Source organism: Anguilla anguilla, chromosome 15 (assembly GCF_013347855.1).
Source record: "Anguilla anguilla isolate fAngAng1 chromosome 15, fAngAng1.pri, whole genome shotgun sequence".
Lineage (NCBI taxonomy): Eukaryota > Metazoa > Chordata > Actinopteri > Anguilliformes > Anguillidae > Anguilla > Anguilla anguilla.
In genome coordinates, this window is record NC_049215.1 from 3,083,866 (window position 1) to 3,102,950 (window position 19,085).

The 19,085-nt window shown below is 42.0% G+C and overlaps 1 protein-coding gene across 10 annotated transcripts; it reads left to right on the forward strand.

The window, feature by feature from the left end:
- Positions 1 to 374: 374 nt before the first annotated feature.
- Positions 375 to 18,688, forward strand: LOC118214663 (glycophorin-C-like). Of its 10 annotated transcripts, none has more exons than XM_035394799.1 (9): positions 380 to 657; positions 5,732 to 5,874; positions 9,570 to 9,620; positions 11,240 to 11,290; positions 12,910 to 12,960; positions 14,871 to 14,921; positions 15,579 to 15,611; positions 16,548 to 16,589; positions 18,386 to 18,688. In XM_035394799.1, exons 2-9 carry the CDS (start codon positions 5,778 to 5,780, stop codon positions 18,580 to 18,582), a joined length of 573 nt encoding a protein of 190 aa, XP_035250690.1. In that variant the 5' UTR covers positions 380 to 657; positions 5,732 to 5,777; the 3' UTR covers positions 18,583 to 18,688. The 10 variants fall into 10 exon arrangements, with proteins under 10 accessions (XP_035250697.1, XP_035250695.1, XP_035250696.1 ...); XM_035394798.1 differs by having other exon boundaries at positions 381 to 657; positions 5,631 to 5,874; positions 16,545 to 16,589; XM_035394796.1 differs by having other exon boundaries at positions 382 to 657; positions 16,545 to 16,589.
- The last annotated feature ends 397 nt before the right edge of the window (positions 18,689 to 19,085 follow it).

Genomic DNA, 19,085 nt, shown 5'->3' on the forward strand with positions numbered 1-19,085 from the left:
AGCAACTGCATTGCGCAACACATCCGGGCTGTCCAGCTGTTCTGTCCGTTTGAGCTGTGGAGCGGTGGAGCAGTGTTAAAGGCTGAGATCCTGGCACACACACATCAGAGCTGCAAGCCTTCTGATTCAGACAGCTCTGCAAGCCGGCAGGCTTCAAATAGAGGGATCAGCCTCACCTCGTTCCTTCCCCACAGCAAATGGTTACTTTTACTGTCATTCACCCCTTTCCTCCACAACAAACGCCCGGCTAGATGTTCGAGACCCGCTCCCACTCTACACTCCTCCCACTCTGTTCTCCCTCCATTTCCACCCACCCCCCCCTCCCCCCCTTCTCTCTCCCTCTCTCCGTTGCTCCTCCCTCTAAGCCTACTGTCAGAACAGCTGCAGACGGTTTGCATATCAGGGGTGGGGTCTGTCCCACCATTGGTCTGAGGGGAAGAAATAATTAGCAAGGGGATAAGCAGAGAAGTTCACAGGCAATGGTTCTGGCCTACAGGAAGAGAAAAATAATAAAAAGCAGCACGCGGACTGTGACAGAAGAGTCAGGCCAGTAACCTAAACTCCGATTGGAACAGCCTCACGCTTTCTTGAGCTCCATTTCAAGTAAACACCAAACGACTGAGAGGACATTTGTGGGCACTTGAGTCTGGAAACTTGGTGAGTCTTTCAAAAAAGGATGTAAACTTTTTTTGAGTTGAACTCTTTTCACATTAAGACAAATAGGCTCGTTGTCTCAGTATCATGTGGTCATTTTGACATCACATTTCAAAGGGGATATCTGTTTCAGCAAGAGCTGGAGTAGACACATCTAGCAATTGATTAAGTTCAGTTGTGTGACATCTAAAAAAAATATATAAGCATTAAAACTAATTTCATGCACCAACATGGAAAAAGCAATATGATACAAATTAAATACAGTGAAATCATGAATGCATATTTTGGTTTGCTTTAAACAATTTATGTAGCAACCTATGGGAATTTTAAAAAATATGACTAGTGAAAGTAATTTCATGCTCCCAATGTAGAAATAAGGATTGGTCATAATGAAACTATGTACCACCATTTTAAGCAACATGATGCAATTAAACACACATCAAAGCATGGAGAAGGTGAGGTGTCATCTTTCTACAGGCACTTTCTATATTAAATACAATGTCAAAATAATTAATGTGCTGAAAAATATATAAATATACCTCATGTAGAATTGATTGGGAAAAAAAATTATTTCAGCAGTTGATTCTGTAAGCATAAGGTTTGGCCTATGTCTTGGACTGTTTTTTTCTTATTTTTCAGCCACATAATGGCTTCCTTGACTTCCATTTGCACAATTCTGGTCCTTATGCTGACAAACGCCAATGACAGATTCCAAATGCAATCGAAAGCCTAGAAACAAGACTAGATACTGAAGGCTCCCTTGTACCTACGCTAAGGAAGCAACTGAACACACCTGACTATCAGAAACACTTGTGAGGCCATTTGTCCCAAACATTTTGGTGCCCTGAATTGGGGTACTATGTATATAAAGTGTTGGAATTTTTACGAGGTGAAACCAAAATGTATTTTAAAAAATACCCTTTTATAAAATAATTTGATTAATTACAAAAATTACTAAAATTGTGGACTATGTAGCCAAATCAAGAAGAAAATAAAAATGCATTTGTCCCAAACATTATGGAGCTCACTATATATACAGTCCAATGGACACAGGTAAATATTTGGTGCCAGGCAAAAGCTAAATCAGACTCCACTGACAAGCACTGGCTGTATATCGGTCCAACTTTTGCTGCATCCTCATAAGCTGCAGACTCTGCAAGCTCATATTGCCAACAATTCACAGCGAACTTCCTGTTTAGCAAAAATCGCATTCATATTTATTGCGGTATCATACTGTAAATTAAAGGTGCAAATTAATCCAGTAGTAGTTTGTTATATTGGATTTCATAGTTAAAGTAATAATCTCAAAGATTTTCATTAAAATAAATGTTTGTTAAGTTACTATCTATTGCCAAATTAGATAACACAATGGTGATTGAGCCTATTATTATATTAATTTATATTATTATTATTATTATATATGATTAAAGAACTGGGTGTCTGTGGCGACATTCCCGGGAAAAAATCACAAGGGGCGCATAGATAGTGACGCGTTTTCCATCACCCATCAGTGGTTGGTCCGCCAGAGAGGGTAGACAGAGCTAACGCAATAGGCTCTCTCTTGAACTCACTTGTGTGTGAGGGGCGTACTGTTTTTTTCCGGTGTCTGGGGGGGGGGGGGGGGGGGGGGGGGAGGGATTATGGAATACTAAAGTTTTTGTGTAACATGAGAGGTCATATTATTTGTTGATGTAGATTTCTTATTACATTTGATGACAATGTAACGTTACTAAATTACTTAGCCTAGCTATTTGCACAGCTAACGCTAGCTACCGAACCATGTCAAGAAAGGCAATATTAGTTTAGACAAAGTTGCGCACAGTAGCCATCTCTCATATCAGGTAACGTTGCATTAGCTAGCTAGCTAATGTAATTAACACAATCTAATGCCAGCTGGGGGCGACATAGCTCAGGAGGTAAGAGCGCTTGTCTGGCAGTCAGAGGGTTGCCGGTTCGATTTCCCGCCCTGGGCATGTTGAAGTGTTCCTGAACAAGACACCAGACCCCTAATTGCTCTGGTGAATGCGAGGCATCAATTGTAAAGCTCTTTGGATAAAAGTGCTATATAAATGCAGTCCATTTACCATTTACCAGCTAACAATTAGAAAAAACGCTACCTAACGCTACCGACCGGTATCGACCTCGCAAAACGTCTCTCGAATGCAATGCTACCTTGTTGCAATGTAGCTAACTAAAGGTCAGTTCAGATCAATGATTCGTAACGAGACGGATGCAACTAGCAAAATTCCAAGACTTCTGATTGTAAACGTTCTAAAACTGCACTTGGTGATTTGACAAAGTGGGTCTTTTGAGACCCCAGGCAACGGCTTCAGACACTCTGCAACTAACCAGTTCACACCGCTGCAATTTTCTCTGCAACATTCTAAAACCGTTTCATCTCATTTCGAATCATTGATCTGAACTGGACTTAACGTTACTGTTATTTACATTGCCATCAAGTTCATCAACATATTGTAATGATCGGAATAAAGCCGTCTTCACACAGAGCATTAACCCAGGGTATAGGTGGAGCAGAGCTGGGTCTGATTTCTGTGTAAAGATGTCAAGCCGGAGAAAACTAAATTCTTGTTCTGATTGCTAATTTAACACCCAGCTCAGTTTTATTCTCGAACAGTTTAGCTAGCAAAACCAGAAACATCAGGGGTAACATTTTGCAAGGCAAAAATATCACACAACAATCATTCACGAGACTGTTTATTGTGCACGAGATACATAATTGCACGAGCCACAGCGAATCCCGCAAATTCTTCTCTGCAGTGTAATGTTCATACCGGGCGAAAGGTGGATAAAGAACGTCTGTGGAAATTGATCATCACTAATTCTACCCAAGGTCTGCTACTGCATTTTAACCCAGCTCGGCAGTGTAACGACAGCTTAAGTTAGCCTAATGTTAGACAATGAATGAGTATGTACGTTACGTTACTTTTATAACAACCATTTTTTATTCAGTAAATAGTAAGTGTTATAGTTGGCGTGGCCCAGGTGCCAACTAACTGACATTCACACAGGCGACACTGGTTGGATCCGGTTAGATCTCTGGGAAGTGAGGTCCAAAAACACACCTGCAATTACTGATTTTCGCCATTGGTACCACCAAAGAGAATGAAAAGGATATCTTTGAGATTGTAACTTTAAATTATATTAAAGACTGCCATAAATTGGCATGTAGAACCTGGCCCTTTGTAATCTTACCTTTAAATGAGTACTCTCAATCTGTTTCCATGTACTTTGCTTGATGAAAAATCAAACAATTGATTCATACAATGTGCGGTTTTATAGTCTGAATTATATGTTGTGCTCCATGCTGGTTCGAGCAACTTAGCAGAGGTTTTACTCTTTAAATTCATGTTTTCTAGTGTTGAAATCATTTTGACTTTCGAGTGCCTTCTTAAAATGAATTACGTTCTTTAATGTGAGATTGTTATTCAGTTATTTCAGTTAATTTTTATCAATTATTCAGGTAATCGCCATCCTTGACAATCTCTCATTATAGTTATCTCTGTCATTATAATTTCATAATCATTATAGGCTTGGTCTTGATTATTTACTAAATTGTTTCATAGTTAAATAAAAAATAAAGAAAACAGGTAGAGAGTATTGTTCGGTTTAAAGGTAATGCTTTACGGTCCCCTTTTTTCCAGTGCACCAACCAGGACTACATTTAAATGCTGCACAGTTTTATGACAAAGAAAAAACATTATAGCACACAAAACTCTATATTTATTGATGTTTTATTGATGTTTGTTATCCAGTTAAACAAATGCTTGATTGATAATCCAGAAATGTAAATGGCGCCAGGTTGAGTGAATGGGCAAATCATCCGTCTAAACGTACAGTAAGGTCACAGAAAAGTTTTGGGGCCCACGGTACATGACTGATAAAGCGCATGGTACATGACTGATAAAGCGTTATGCAGCAGTAAGGTCATCTCCCAGGGCCCCTCTGAGTATAAATTGGGTGAAGTGGGTCCCAAATCAAATGACCCACTCCGCCCTTGCTCCCTCCCACTTGCTAAGTGTATACTCCTGTTTTACTGGCTGTGTCACATCCTCCTGAGTGAAGTTTGCAAGTGAAGTGCATGAGGGTGGACCCAAAACTGGAGTGGAACACAGCCACTGTTGACATAAAGGATAGAATGACATTAGTTAGCCACTCGCTAGCATTAGTCAAGTCCGATCGCTCTTCTCTTTTCCAGAAAGTGGCACAAAACAAAAACAATGTCACATCATATCACACTGACCAGTCAACAGAGGCGTCAACCACAGAAGAAGAAAAAAAGACACATTTCAAATAATAGAACTCTAAAGAATACCGTTTCTGTTGTTTTTCATGACATCACAGATTCACCAAGAGAAATGACTCATCACAGGCTTTTGCATATGCAGTTGTATCCGTGTTTTTGCATGTGAATTAATTTTTTATTGTCGTGCAGGTTTTGCTATGAGACACGTGTTGATCAATGTACTTGCTCTTGGAAATTTGCAGCTTATGATGGTGATGCTTCAGCAGAGATTCTGAGATTTGCAAGTCACAGTACAACTTGTCTTTGGGTCTTACTTTCAACATGCTGCAGTTTTTCCTTCCAAAAGTTGTCAGTTGCAGTGACTTAGTTGCTGATAAAGGTTCCATAAAACTCCATCTCAGACAAGATCACATTCCAAAATGAGTTATTCATATGTTTACTTCTCCAACTATGAAATTCCCAACAACGCCTTCTCAAACTTCTTCAGTCACCTCCACATTTGAGAAGTGATTACTTTTTAATATTTAACTCCACATTTGTAATGTGGTTAATTCGTACACACAAGTCAAATTTATATTTGATAAATGCTTACACATTGTAAGCCAAATCTAAGATTGGCAGGAGTGGCATACTACTTGTGGCATACTACAAGTGTCCCTGTAATGCAGGAAAGGACTGACATGTGCAGCGTCCTTTCTCCACTCTTCTGTAGCGGTTTGAAACCAGAGCAGACGTCCCGATCCCCCACCCCAGGGTGTAAGACTCAAGATTTCCCCCCCCCCCCCCTTCTGGCCTCTCCCTTCTCCCCATCAGCTGTCCCTCTCAATCCCTCCTCAGAAAATCCCAACAGCAGCCTGCTATGGCGGAAACGACAAGTCCAGCCATTCCAGAAGTTTCTGCCACTCAAGCGAACTTCCAGGTCAACACAGAGACAATGGCAAACCTCCTCAGCACCGGTCAGTAAATCTGGTTCTTCTTCTCAAACTTGTTGCTGAGCTGTATTTCCCAGAATTTCCCACATACACGTACTGTAGGAGGTGGCAGTTGCTGCACATCTGCCACTCTTTGACATGGAAGGGAATGGGTAGACATGGAGAAGATAAAGACATGCCTAAATGTCTACACTTCTGCTCCAGAACTACCTACCAAACTCTGGGCTGAGAAATAGTTGCACTTGTAACTCTGGATTTTGAGTGTGTCACTATATTTTAAAGGAAGGAAAATGTTTACGTCTGGGGAACTAATGGAACTTTATTGCGTATGTAGCTAGTTTACTGGCTTTGTTTCTGTAAATCGCAGGGAATTATGGGTATTAGAGTTTCAGGGGTTTGAAGGGGAAAAAAGTCCATCAGGAACTAAAATGAAAAGTGATTCCAGTCCACTGGAGCCTGGATATTCTGTCAACCGTGTTGGAATCATTGTCCTTGAGTCATGAACTTCACATTTTAAGTACATGGTATCCAGGCAGAACCAAAGTTGTTTGGGGGGCCTAAAATTTCAAAAAACATTGCAAAGGGGGACCTGACTGAAAAAGTTAAAATACATGAATCTGGGCATAAGTTAAAAAAATAAAATAAAAAGGCCCTCACATGTCAGCCAAGCTATCAGAGTAACGGATATCCCACAGCACGCATGTGCAGAGCTGGTGACAGGCTACTGTGGTTCTGCGATCACCATGGTGACAGTCTGAAGGATAAAGGGCCCCAGACCTTCTGCGTGGCACTTCCTCTGGACAGACAAGCCTGCTTTCATTAAGATAAGAGGAAGTGTAAGAACCTCTGACAAACCATTTAAGTAGGTTTGAGGGACGAAAAAAACAGTTGTGAAAACAAAGCAGGGTTGAGGAAGGTAGCATCCTGTTGCATTTTCACAAACTGCTAGCACTGATTTTGATAATAACCAAACTGCAGCCCTTCCAAGCATCAGTGCTCACAGAACCAAAATGTATCTCCGCAGAAGCAAACTGCAGCCCTGTAAGCATTGCTGCTGACAGAACCAAATTATATCTCCACAAGCACTGGCACGGACAGAACCCATCTGCAGCCCTTACAAGCATTGGTGCTGAGGTAGCCAGATTAAATCAGAACCCAATGCAGATGTGAGCCTGTGACAAGCCACTTCATGTTTAAATGACACCTTTTGAAATGATTATTTAATGTGATGAATCATTAGCAAATATAAAGCTAAAGTGGTGGGTAAATTAAGCAATTTAAGCAGCACGCACCAATCAAAGTTTGGTTCCCATGGGATGGATGCTATTATGTTCAGACAGTGACCAGACCCGGAGCTGAGTTTTAGTTAACTTTATTTTTTCTAACCTCGGTTACCACGCTCACGTAAGCTGTCCAGCTCCGCCACGCCCACAAAACACTCTTAAAGGCATAGTAACACATATGCCGGTACACCAGTAAATTCCTCTGCTTAAACAGACATAACAGATGCGCTCTTGATTAAAAAGAGAAGTTTTGTACAGCGGCCCTATTGAAAGAAGCAGGAAGAGGCAGACTACTGCACCACACCAGTGCCTGACAGAGTGTGACAGAGAAAGAGCAGGACCCCAGGAGATGTGTCTGTATCAGCTGTGTGGGAGCAGGTTCAGTGGAAGAGGAAACAGATGAGGCTTCCACAGAGGCCTGGTGTCGGTGTCAGCTGCTCTCCGGAGCTGTCCTGCCTGAACAAAACCCTCTCCAAACACCAGCAGCGATTCCTGTCGAGAATGTTCCGCACAGCTGAACTTACCCCCTCTTCCCTTTCCAAATGATCCCACCACTCCAGCAAAAAAAAAAAAGCTTCCCACCATACGTGTCAGACTCTTAATGTGCAATCCCACGAGCGTTTGCACCACAACACGGCTAGTGTATTAGAGAAATACCTTTCTAAATTTCATTTCATCAGAGTAAATTACAATAAGGGGGAAACTGCAATGCAAAATTTTAATTAAGGACTTATAATTTTCATCGGAGTGAACTTTGGGTGTGTCTCCTGCTTGGTGGTTGTAGAAATTCAGTTGATTGAGACAGCATATTCCGCTTCCAGCTCAGCTACTGACGTTAAAGTATGAGGCTGGTCGGTTGTTTATGATATCGGTGTTTTTTGCACAGACTAAAATCTCCTCAAACCTGAACAGCAAGTACTTTTCTGGGTGATGTCTGCAGTGGCTTGTGGGTTTCTTTCAGACAGCAGCCAATTCTATACATATTCAACAAAGAATTGCGTGGAGAACAGAAATGGTGCCTTTTATAGTTCATAAGCCGGCAAAAAACTGAAATGCTGGCCCTGATGAGAGAGAAAAAGAGGGGCAAGCATCTGTCACCAGTTTTTACTTTTTAGCGAAAAGGGGGCAGGGGCAGGAAGGGGCAAGGGCACAAGGAGGCAGGGGCAGGAGGAGGCAGAGATATTCACCCGCACTGCTCCCTGCCCGGGTACGCTTAGCACAGCATTGGCGCATTCCACAGTTTGGGCAAAAAAAAAAGAATTTGTGGTATTAGTCAATTTCTTTTGTTCACAATGTTTCAGTTACTAACTGGTTATTCTTCCAAACATGAACATTTCGTGTACAGGGAGATCAGTTTTTTGGCAGTGCCACCTCAGATATGTTTTCTTGCACAAGGAGAGAGAGAGAGACATAGAGAGTGTGAGAGAGAGAGAGAGAGAGAGAGAGAGAGAGAGAGAGAGAGCACGTCTGGCTGAGTTGCGGCCCCAAAGATTAAGGGGTGTGTGTGCGTTTATCACACAGCTCCAGAGAGAGAGGCTGCAGGAGGAGTCCTGACTCACAGTGGCCTTGCGTTCGTGATAAAAGCAGACTCACTCTCTCTCGTACAAGCCCACTTTCCCTGCACTTACTCACGTCCACAGGCACCATCTGCTTATGGCCTCTCTCATTATATGTATATTTATTTATATTTATTTCATTTACAGCAGTTAACATGCTCCTCAAATGGTTTTGCGGCATGCTACAAAAACCTGCATGCCTTACATGCAATGCAATTGTCAACTTGATCCATGTTTTCGCATCCATTTTAATTTCGCCCACCAATTGATAATTAATCTACCTCTTTGATCGAGTGACAATTTATTTAGTTTATTTTTTCAGAAATTGTTCAGTGCTATACACCGGAAGAAAGAATACCATCCTCTATCAGGTTCTCACTGCTCACAGCAAGTCATTCAGTCCCATTTGACAAGCCTACAAGTGATCATTTGCTACTCTTTCTGGCTGTATCATAATCCACATGGTTGTAATGGTGAAATAGGTAATCAATGTGCAGTACTGTAGGTAATGTGTGTGTGCAGTGCTGTAGGTAATGTGTGTGTGCAGTGTTGTAGGTAATGTGTGTGTGCAGTTACCTATGGTTGTGATGTTCAGGTGTCCTCATACTTTTGAAAATGTAGTGTTCCTCGCTTATGATTTTGAGTTAAATACCGTGATTCAAAGCAGCAGACCCCGTACAGACTGACCCATCTTGTGGCAGCATCAATGTTATTGGCCATATCATGTACATATATGCAGCTGCAATTAAAAGCCTACTTATTTGTGATCAAGTCACATCATATTTGCAGTGTTGTTGGTAAGGCTGTCCGAAATTCATGATTTTCAGATTTGTAAAATAATTTGGGTATTTATAAATGTTCAACCTTTCCTTTCTTTCAGCTGAAATACCTACGACCTGGAAATCCTCCGCCGTTTATCCTCTGTCCAAAGGTGAGGATCAGGCTGACCCTAATTGTTACAGACCCATTTCAATTCTGCCATGTGTATCAAAACTGTTCGAAACTTGTTTGATATTTGTTATGAGAGTACACATTGGAAAGACTTCACCATTGAGCTAATTGGGAGTTCATTAATAGTGCACCCTTAATTGTGCACTCTCTCTTGCGGTTGGTTACATTTAAATCCCATAAAGGAAAACATTCAGAGGGTTACCACTCCTTCTCGAAAGATACAGAACACAGTCAGACCACTGTGGGTTAACTGTACATACACAGTAAATCAATACTACAGCAAGACTTGGATGAAACATTTTCATCTTTTCTTCCTTTCAACATAAACAACTACAGTCAGAAAGCTTTGTGGTGTACGGTGATGGTGAGAGATTCAAATGTCTCAGTGTTTTGCCTTCATCGAATGGTGCTGCACGCCAATCGAAGGCTTATGGTCCCAACTCTATAGCATCACCACAGGTGTACAAGGTAATTAGAACTACCAATCAGAAATTCTATTTTCAAGTAGGCTATTAGCAAGTACTTCTCTTGTGCAAACATAGTAAGTAATGTACATTTTAAATGGAAAATGACTGTGCTCTTATGTCAGCCCTTTAGGAAAAAAACATTATCAATCTGGCTGCTATACTTACTGGTAATAAACACATATAACAAAAAGCAGTTTGATTGATCACATGCATTTGTGTACACTTACTTCACTTAAAAATCTGTGTTTGGCTGAATGCATAGTGCCAACTGTCCTGGCCCAAATAGCGCTCACTGTAAAGTTTTTTGTAGGAATAATAATGGTTGGGTTTGTTTTTCATGGTTTGGGCTAGGACCCTTAGTTCCAGTGAATGTAAATCTTAATGCTACAGCATACAATGACATTCTAGAGACGTTCTGTTGCCATTCTTGTGGCAAAAGTTTGGGGAATGCCTTTTCCTGTTTCAGCATGACAATGGTTCCGTGCACAAAGCAAGGCGCTTAAAGAGTTTGGTGGGGAAGAACTTCACTGGCCTGCACGTACCCCTGACCTCTGCCCCATCAAACTTCTTTGGGATGAAATGGAATGCTGACTGCGAGTCAGGCCTAACACCCAACATCAGTGCCCAACCTTACTAACCTCACTTGTGGCTGAATGGAAGCAAATCCCCGCAGCCATGTTCCAAAGTCTACTGGAAAGCCTTCCCAGAAGAGTGGAGGCTGTTACAGCAGCAAAGGGGGGACCAACTCCATATTAATACCCATGGTTTTGGAATGAGATGTTCAACGAGTACCTATGGTTGTGATGTTCAGGTGTCCTCATACTTTTGGAAATGTAGTGTTCCTCGCTTATGATTTTGAGTTAAATACCGTGATTCAAAGCAGCAGACCCCGTACAGACTGACCCATCTATTCAGCTGTATGTATTTGCATACAAAGCATGTTTTTGTTGCAGCATCAATGTTATTGGCCATATCATGTACATATATGCAGCTGCAATTAAAAGCCTACTTATTGGTGATCAAGTCACATCATATTTGTAGTGTTGTTGGTAAGGCTGTCCGAAATTCATGATTTTCAGATTTGTAAAATAATTTGGGTATTTAAAAATGTTCAACCTTTTCTTTCTTTCAGCTGAAATACCTACGACCTGGAAATCCTCCACCGTTTATCCTCTGTCCAAAGGTGAGGATCAGGCTGACCCTAATTGTTACAGACCCATTTCCGTTCTGCCATGTGTATCGAAACTGTTCGAAACTTGTTTGATATTTGTTATGAGAGTACACATTGGAAAGACTTCACCATTGAGCTAATTGGGAGTTCATTAATAGTGCACCCTTAATTGTGCACTCTCTCTTGCGGTTGGTTACATTTAAATCCCATAAAGGAAAACATTCAGAGGGTTACCACTCCTTCTCGAAAGATACAGAACACAGTCAGACCACTGTGGGTTAACTGTACATACACAGTAAATCAATACTACAGCAAGACTTGGATGAGACATTTTCATCTTTTCTTCCTTTCAACATAAACAACTACAGTCAGAAAGCTTTGTGGTGTACGGTGACGGTGAGAGATTCAAATGTCTCAGTGTTTTGCCTTCATCGAATGGTGCTGCACACCAATCGAAGGCTTATGGTCCCAACTCTATAGCATCACCACAGGTGTACAAGGTAATTAGAACTACCAATCAGAAATTCTATTTTCAAGTAGGCTATTAGCAAGTACTTCTCTTGTGCAAACACAGTAAGTAATGTACATTTTAAATGGAAAATGACTGTGCTCTTATGTCATCCCTTTGGGAAAAAAACATTATCAATCTGGCTGCTATACTTACTGGTAATAAACACATATGAAGAAAAGCAGTTTGATTGATCACATGCATTTGTGTACACTTACTTCACTTAAAAATCTGTGTTTGGCAGAATGCATAGTGCCAACTGTCCTGGCCCAAATAGCGCTCACTGTAAAGTTTTTTGTAGGAATAATAATGGTTGGGTTTGTTTTTCATGGTTTGGGCTAGGACCCTTAGTTCCAGTGAATGTATATCTTAATGCTACAGCGTACAATGACATTCTAGAGACGTTCTGTTGCCATTCTTGTGGCAAAAGTTTGGGGAAGGCCTTTTCCTGTTTCAGCATGACAATGGTTCCGTGCACAAAGCAAGGTGCTTAAAGAGTTTGGTGGGGAAGAACATCACTGGCCTGCACGTACCCCTGACCTCTGCCCCATCAAACTTCTTTGGGATGAAATGGAATGCTGACTGCGAGTCAGGCCTAACACCCAACATCAGTGCCCAACCTTACTAACCTCACTTGTGGCTGAATGGAAGCAAATCCCCGCAGCCATGTTCCAAAGTCTACTGGAAAGCCTTCCCAGAAGAGTGGAGGCTGTTACAGCAGCAAAGGGGGGACCAACTCCATATTAATACCCATGGTTTTGGAATGAGATGTTCAACGAGTACCTATAGTTGTGATGTTCAGGTGTCCTCATACTTTTGGAAATGTAGTGTTCCTCGCTTATGATTTTGAGTTAAATACCGTGATTCAAAGCAGCAGACCCCATACAGACTGACCCATCTATTCAGCTGTATGTATTTGCATACAAAGTGTGTTTTTGTGGCAGCATCAATGTTATTGGCCATATCATGTACATATATGCAGCTACAATCAAAAGCCTACTTATTGGTGATCAAGTCACATCATATTTGTAGTGTTGTTGGTAAGGCTGTCCGAAATTCATGATTTTCAGATTCGTAAAATAATTTGGGTATTTAAAAATGTTCAACCTTTCCTTTCTTTCAGCTGAAATACTTACGACCTGGAAATCCTCCACCGTTTATCCTCTGTCCAAAGGTGAGGATCAGGCTGACCCTAATTGTTACAGACCCATTTCAATTCTGCCATGTGTATCGAAACTGTTTGAAAAGATTTTCAACAAACAACTGATTCATTTCATGGGATTTTGTCTGATATGCCATCTGGTATGGTTTTGTTTCAGTTATAGCTGTAGCACTGCAACTCTCAAGGTTTTGAATGATGTCAACGCTGCTCTTTATGCAAAGCAAGACTGCCTTAATTTTCACTGATCTTGAAAAAGCTTTCAATCCTGTTGACCATTCTATCCAGGAGTACTGATGTGTTTGAACATTCACTGTGCTGGTTCATTAACTATCTGTACAGGTATGTCTGAACATTCACAGTGCTGGTTCATTAACTATTAACTGTCATTAACTGTCTGGCAGAATGCAGTGTGTTAAATGAGACCATCTGTTCTCACAGCCCCTACCAGTCACCAAGGCAGTGCCCCAGGGGTCAGTCCTAGACCCACACTATTCTGTATGTGCATCAACAACATTCCCAGAGTTGCTGGAAACTCATCTGTCCATGTACATGCTGATAACACAATACTGTATGCAGTAGGCCCTTCATCTCAATCTGTACTTCACACCCATCAGGACTGTTTTAATAGACCTCAGGCTTTCTCAACACTTCACTTTGTTTTGAATATATCAAAGACTAAGGTCATGTGGTTGGGAAAAGTTCTTTTAGCCCACGCAGCACAGTTTCTACACCCAACAGAACAGAGACAGTCACATGCTATAAATATTTGGGTTTTTTGCTTGATAACACCTTATCCTTCATGGACCCTTTTGAATTTGCAGACAAAAATAAAACCCAGTCTCAGTTTTCTACATCACAATCACTCATCCTTCACTTCATCAGCCAAATTACTCTTAGTCCAATTTAATCCAATTCTTCCAATTCTAGATTATGGTGAAGTCATTTATAAATCAGCATCTAAGGATACACTTCAGCATCTTTATGTGCTCTACCAGTCTGCCATCAGATCTTCTACTAGTGCCCCTTACAAAACACACCATTTCCAACTTTATGCATCCGTTAACTGGCCATCCTTACACACGACACAAGTTCCACTGGCTGACACTTAGACTCTGCTTGGTTTGACCCCTTCATATATGTGTGATCTGATTTTTAAAAATGTCATCCTCTTATTATAATACTCAATCAGCTAAATTCATTAAGCTCAGTGTCCCCATTGTAAGGACTTCATGGGGTCAGTCGTCTTTCAGTTTCTCAGCTGCTATATGACTGCCCTTAAAAAAGCATAAATATGGACAATTTTACCCCTCTACCTGCCTTTAAAAACAGTCTTATGGGTTCTGTCTCAGAAACACGCTGCTGTTTTAATTCATCATGATCTGTTATATCCTGTTAATGCAAAATGTGTTTCTGCTTATCTTGCCATACATGTGGACGTTGACCTGTCATTAGTTTTGTGCTTTTTCTGTAGCATTTTGTATTTGTCTGCAACTTGTTTGATATTTGTTATGAGAGTACACATTGGAAAGACTTCACCATTGAGCTAATTGGGAGTTCATTAATAGTGCACCCTTAATTGTGCACTCTCTCTTGCGGTTGGTTACATTTAAATCCCATAAAGGAAAACATTCAGAGGGTTACCACTCCTTCTCGAAAGATACAGAACACAGTCAGACCACTGTGGGTTAACTGTACATACACAGTAAATCAATACTACAGCAAGACTTGGATGAGACATTTTCATCTTTTCTTCCTTTCAACATAAACAACTACAGTCAGAAAGCTTTGTGGTGTACGGTGACGGTGAGAGATTCAAAAGTTTCAGTGTTTTGCCCTCATCGAATGGCTGTCCGAAATTCATGATTTTCAGAAATGTAAAATAATTTGGGTATTTAGAATGTTCAACCTTTCCTTTCTTTCAGCTGAAATACCTACGACCTGGAAATCCTCCACCCTTTATCCTCTGTCCAAAGGTGAGGATCAGGCTGACCCTAATTGTTACAGACCCATTTCAATTCTGCCATGTTTATCGAAACTGTTAGAAAAAAATTTCAACAAACAACTGATTCATTTCATGGGATTTTGTTTGATATGCCATCTGGTATGGTTTTGTTTCAGTTATAGCTATAGCACTGCAACTCTCAAGGTTTTGAATGATGTCAACACTGCTCTTTATGCAAAGCAAGACTGCCTTAATTTTCACTGATCTTGAAAAAGCTTTCAATCCTGTTGACCATTCTATCCAGGCTGAGGAGTATTGATGTGTTTGAACATTCACTGTGCTGGTTCATTAACTATCTGTATAGGTGTGTGTGAACATTCACTGTGCTGGTTCACAAACTATGTACAGGTATGTCTGAACATTCACAGTGCTGGTTCATTAACTATTAACTGTCATTAACTGTCTGGCAGAATGCAGTGTGTTAAATGAGACCATCTGTTCTCACAGCCCTTACCAGTCACCAAGGCAGTGCCCCAGGGGTCAGTCCTAGACCCACACTATTCCATCTCTTGCTCCATCCCTTTCACTGCCTTCTTTTACGGTGAAAAATACTCACCATGAGTGAATATACGTATCTGTTTAGTTTAAAATGGGTGTATTTTCCTGTTTTCATTTTATGCTTACACAGGTCTGGACGAGTCCACCACAGCCATTCATGTAGGTAAGTCTGTTTTCTGGCATGATGATTTGATGATGATGGCTAATCAATGCAGAAGGCAGCATCTTTGCTGATCTCTGTGATGTTATTTTTATTAAAGGATTCATGGCGGTAACATCCCAATGATTAGTTATAGCCACTAAATAAAACTACGTAAATTAGCCACTTCTGCTTCTGCATTGAACTGTGGCCTAGGAAACATAAATTAATGTCTACCACCAATCAGAGGAGAGTTACAGTATATCTCTCACTGATGACGACTCGCAGCCTGTGGATACCTGTGGTTGCCTGGGATTGGTGTGACCCACCCAGACTTCAGGCCACAGTTGTCTAATGGAACAGCTGAGCCTTGAACATCTGCGTTTGAGGTGGATTCCTCCAACTGGGTAATTCTGGGTCCCATTAATGGGAATTTTTATAAATAACCCATTTCCACAAATAGCCAAACTAACATGCAAAAGTTGTGAGACCCCATCACTGCTTTCTAAATGTATAGAACTGAACACTCTGGTCACCTGCAGCAAGAGTTTCCTGACCGAACCTTCCTTGCGCGTTTCATGCACAGCGCTCATATGTACCAGTGCCGTAAAGATCATTGGGCTGAATTTAGCATGCTAGAAATTTGCAACCGAAAACACTTACAAACAAGTCCTTTGTCAATTGATTTTCCAAGTGTGCTATGTTTTCCCTAATTATCTGTGCTTGGTTTTTGCCAGTTTTTGCTGAGAGTCTGTATTAAGTTCTCACGTTTAGCCTGAATTACATATAAATATCGGTGGTGATGCTCAACTAATAGCAGTTGGTGCTATTTGCTAGATGCTGGCTGACACTTGAAATTCTGAATTCCTTCATCCTCAGCTGAGTTTATGCTCTGTGCACCCTTCAGTTTTCCAGTAGAGTCGGGGTCTGCATCTGACGGCCCTTTTCATTCCTCAGTAGGTGCTGATGTAGAAGATGGAGCCTTCAATGCCGTCCTGGTAGGTGAGTGAAATCAAGTAATCTCATGTCTCAGCTTCCAAGCTTGCACTGATCATGAGCCCCGTATGGAAGAAGTGTGCTGTACAGGAGTGCAGGTCTATTGTTTATGCACCATGCTGATGTTTGTTAGTGCTGAATAACCCAACAAAAATGGCTGCCAACGAAGAATAACCCAAACCAACCCAACTGCTGCAACTGAAGTATTATCCAACACACATGCTGCCACTGAAAAATAACACAACACAAATACTACCCTCATCTACTCCCAGAGTTCAGCGATGGATCTAATGCTGGCCTTACACTTAACATTTTAAAGATATTTTGAGCAATGACTCACGATTAGTGTGTGATCGTATTAAGACGGCTCCAGTTTGTGAGAGTGTTTTTAATTAAGTGTTTAATTAAGTCTTTAGTCTTGGCTCAAAAGCTTTGTGATGGTCAACAACGCAATTTATAATCCTACACTGCCAACAGCCAATAGATGCTCTGTCTTTGTCTGACATTTGCTCCCCGGAGGGCTAAGATTAAAAATCCTCACTATTAAGAGTCACATAATGTGTGAAGCTGCATGATTCCCAGTCTTTGCAGAATCTTAAGATGTGTGCACCTCTAAGACTGAAAACCCATGATTGTTGTTAAATGTGAGACTATGCCAAACTTTACTTGTCTAGAAGTCGTGGAGTGTAAGGCCATCTTAAGTGGGGGCAACAGGGAAAGCTTTCCTGGGCATGAGCAGGTCCAGGGGACCCCTAGAGGTGTGCAGTGTTTATGCTATTTTCCACACAGGCCTTGATTAAAAATTACAGGGAAAAAATAACCACGAATGATTGTTGGACAAAATCAATTAGCCGAATCTTTTTTCTTTTTGACAATCAACGTATTCACGGTGAATCTCACCCCAGTCTGTGATCGCAACCCCCTGCCCAATCGCAATCTACCCCCTGCCCAATCGCAATCAACCCCCTGCCCAATCGCAGTCTACCCCCTGCCCAATCGCAATCAACCCCCTGCCCAATCGCAATCTACCCCCTGCCCAATCGCAATCTACCCCCTGCCCAATCGCAGTCTACCCCCTGCCCAATCGCAGTCTACCCCCTGCCCAATCGCAGTCTACCCCCTGCCCAATCGCAATCAACCCCCTGCCCAATCGCAGTCTACCCCCTGCCCAATCGCAATCAACCCCCTGCCCAATCGCAATCTACCCCCTGCCCAATCGCAGTCTACCCCCTGCCCAATCGCAATCAACCCCCTGCCCAATCGCATCAACCCCCTGCCCAATCGCAATCTAGCCCCTGCCCAATCGCAGTCTACCTCCTGCCCAATCGCAGTCTACCCCCTGCCCAATCGCAATCTACCCCCTGCCCAATCGCAGTCTACCCCCTGCCCAATCGCAATCAACCCCCTGCAAGCATATTTTCTAGATCTGTCCCTGCCCAGGGACTGCAGGTGGATGTTTCCGATAATTTCATATGTTACACACCATCATAAAGTACACCGACCAAAAGGCAGAATTATGGACTACTGCCCCTTTGTAGGAGAGAAAGGAGATTGCCCTGGTGTAGCAGGTTACAGCAGAACAGAAGCACCTTTAAAATGCCTTACGCACGGTTTCTCATTGTAGTGGTGGCCATTTAATGGGGAATTGTCTCTTTATGTAATGAATAACAGTCCTTACACACAGAGATAATACTAAGTCTAGTCACATACTTTATCATGTGATTAAACCTCTGCAAATGAACAGTAGAGTGGCAGTTCCTCCACTTCTGTGTTGTGCCTGAATGATGCCCCGCCCACCCCAGGTGTCATCGTTGCGGTGATCTTGGTGCTGTTCTGCCTGGTCGCCGTGCTCCTCCGGTACATCTATCGGCACAAGGGAACCTACCACACCAACGAGGCCAAAGGCACGGAGCTCGCCGAGGACGCCGACGCGGCGCTGAAGAGAGATCCAGTACTGCAGGAGTCCGTGGACGACGGCAACAAGGAGTACTTCATTTAAAATGGCATGCCCTAACCCTGAACCGGAGACTTAACCTGTGCCTCAGCCCATTGCAAGGCTATGAGGAAAATAAATTCCAAATTGCCATTGGATTTCACAAATTGAATTTCAGAAGTTGTCAAGAGCTAAAGCATATAAAGCTCCTCCCACTCATATGTAGGGTATTGGGATGTCTCACCTGGCACCTACACAACTGGCAGTGACACAGACACACACACATACAAAACTGCACAGTGAGACAGACACACACACACACACACACACAGAACTGCACAATGAGACAGACACACACACACAACTGCACAGACAGTGAGACACAGACACACACAGACATGCAGACACACACAGAACTGCAAAGACAGTGAGACACATACACGCACAGAACTGTACAGACAGTGAGACACAGACACACACAACTGCACAGACAGTGAGACACAGACACACACAGACATGCAGACAAACAGAACTGCACAGACAGTGAGACACATACACGCACAGAACTG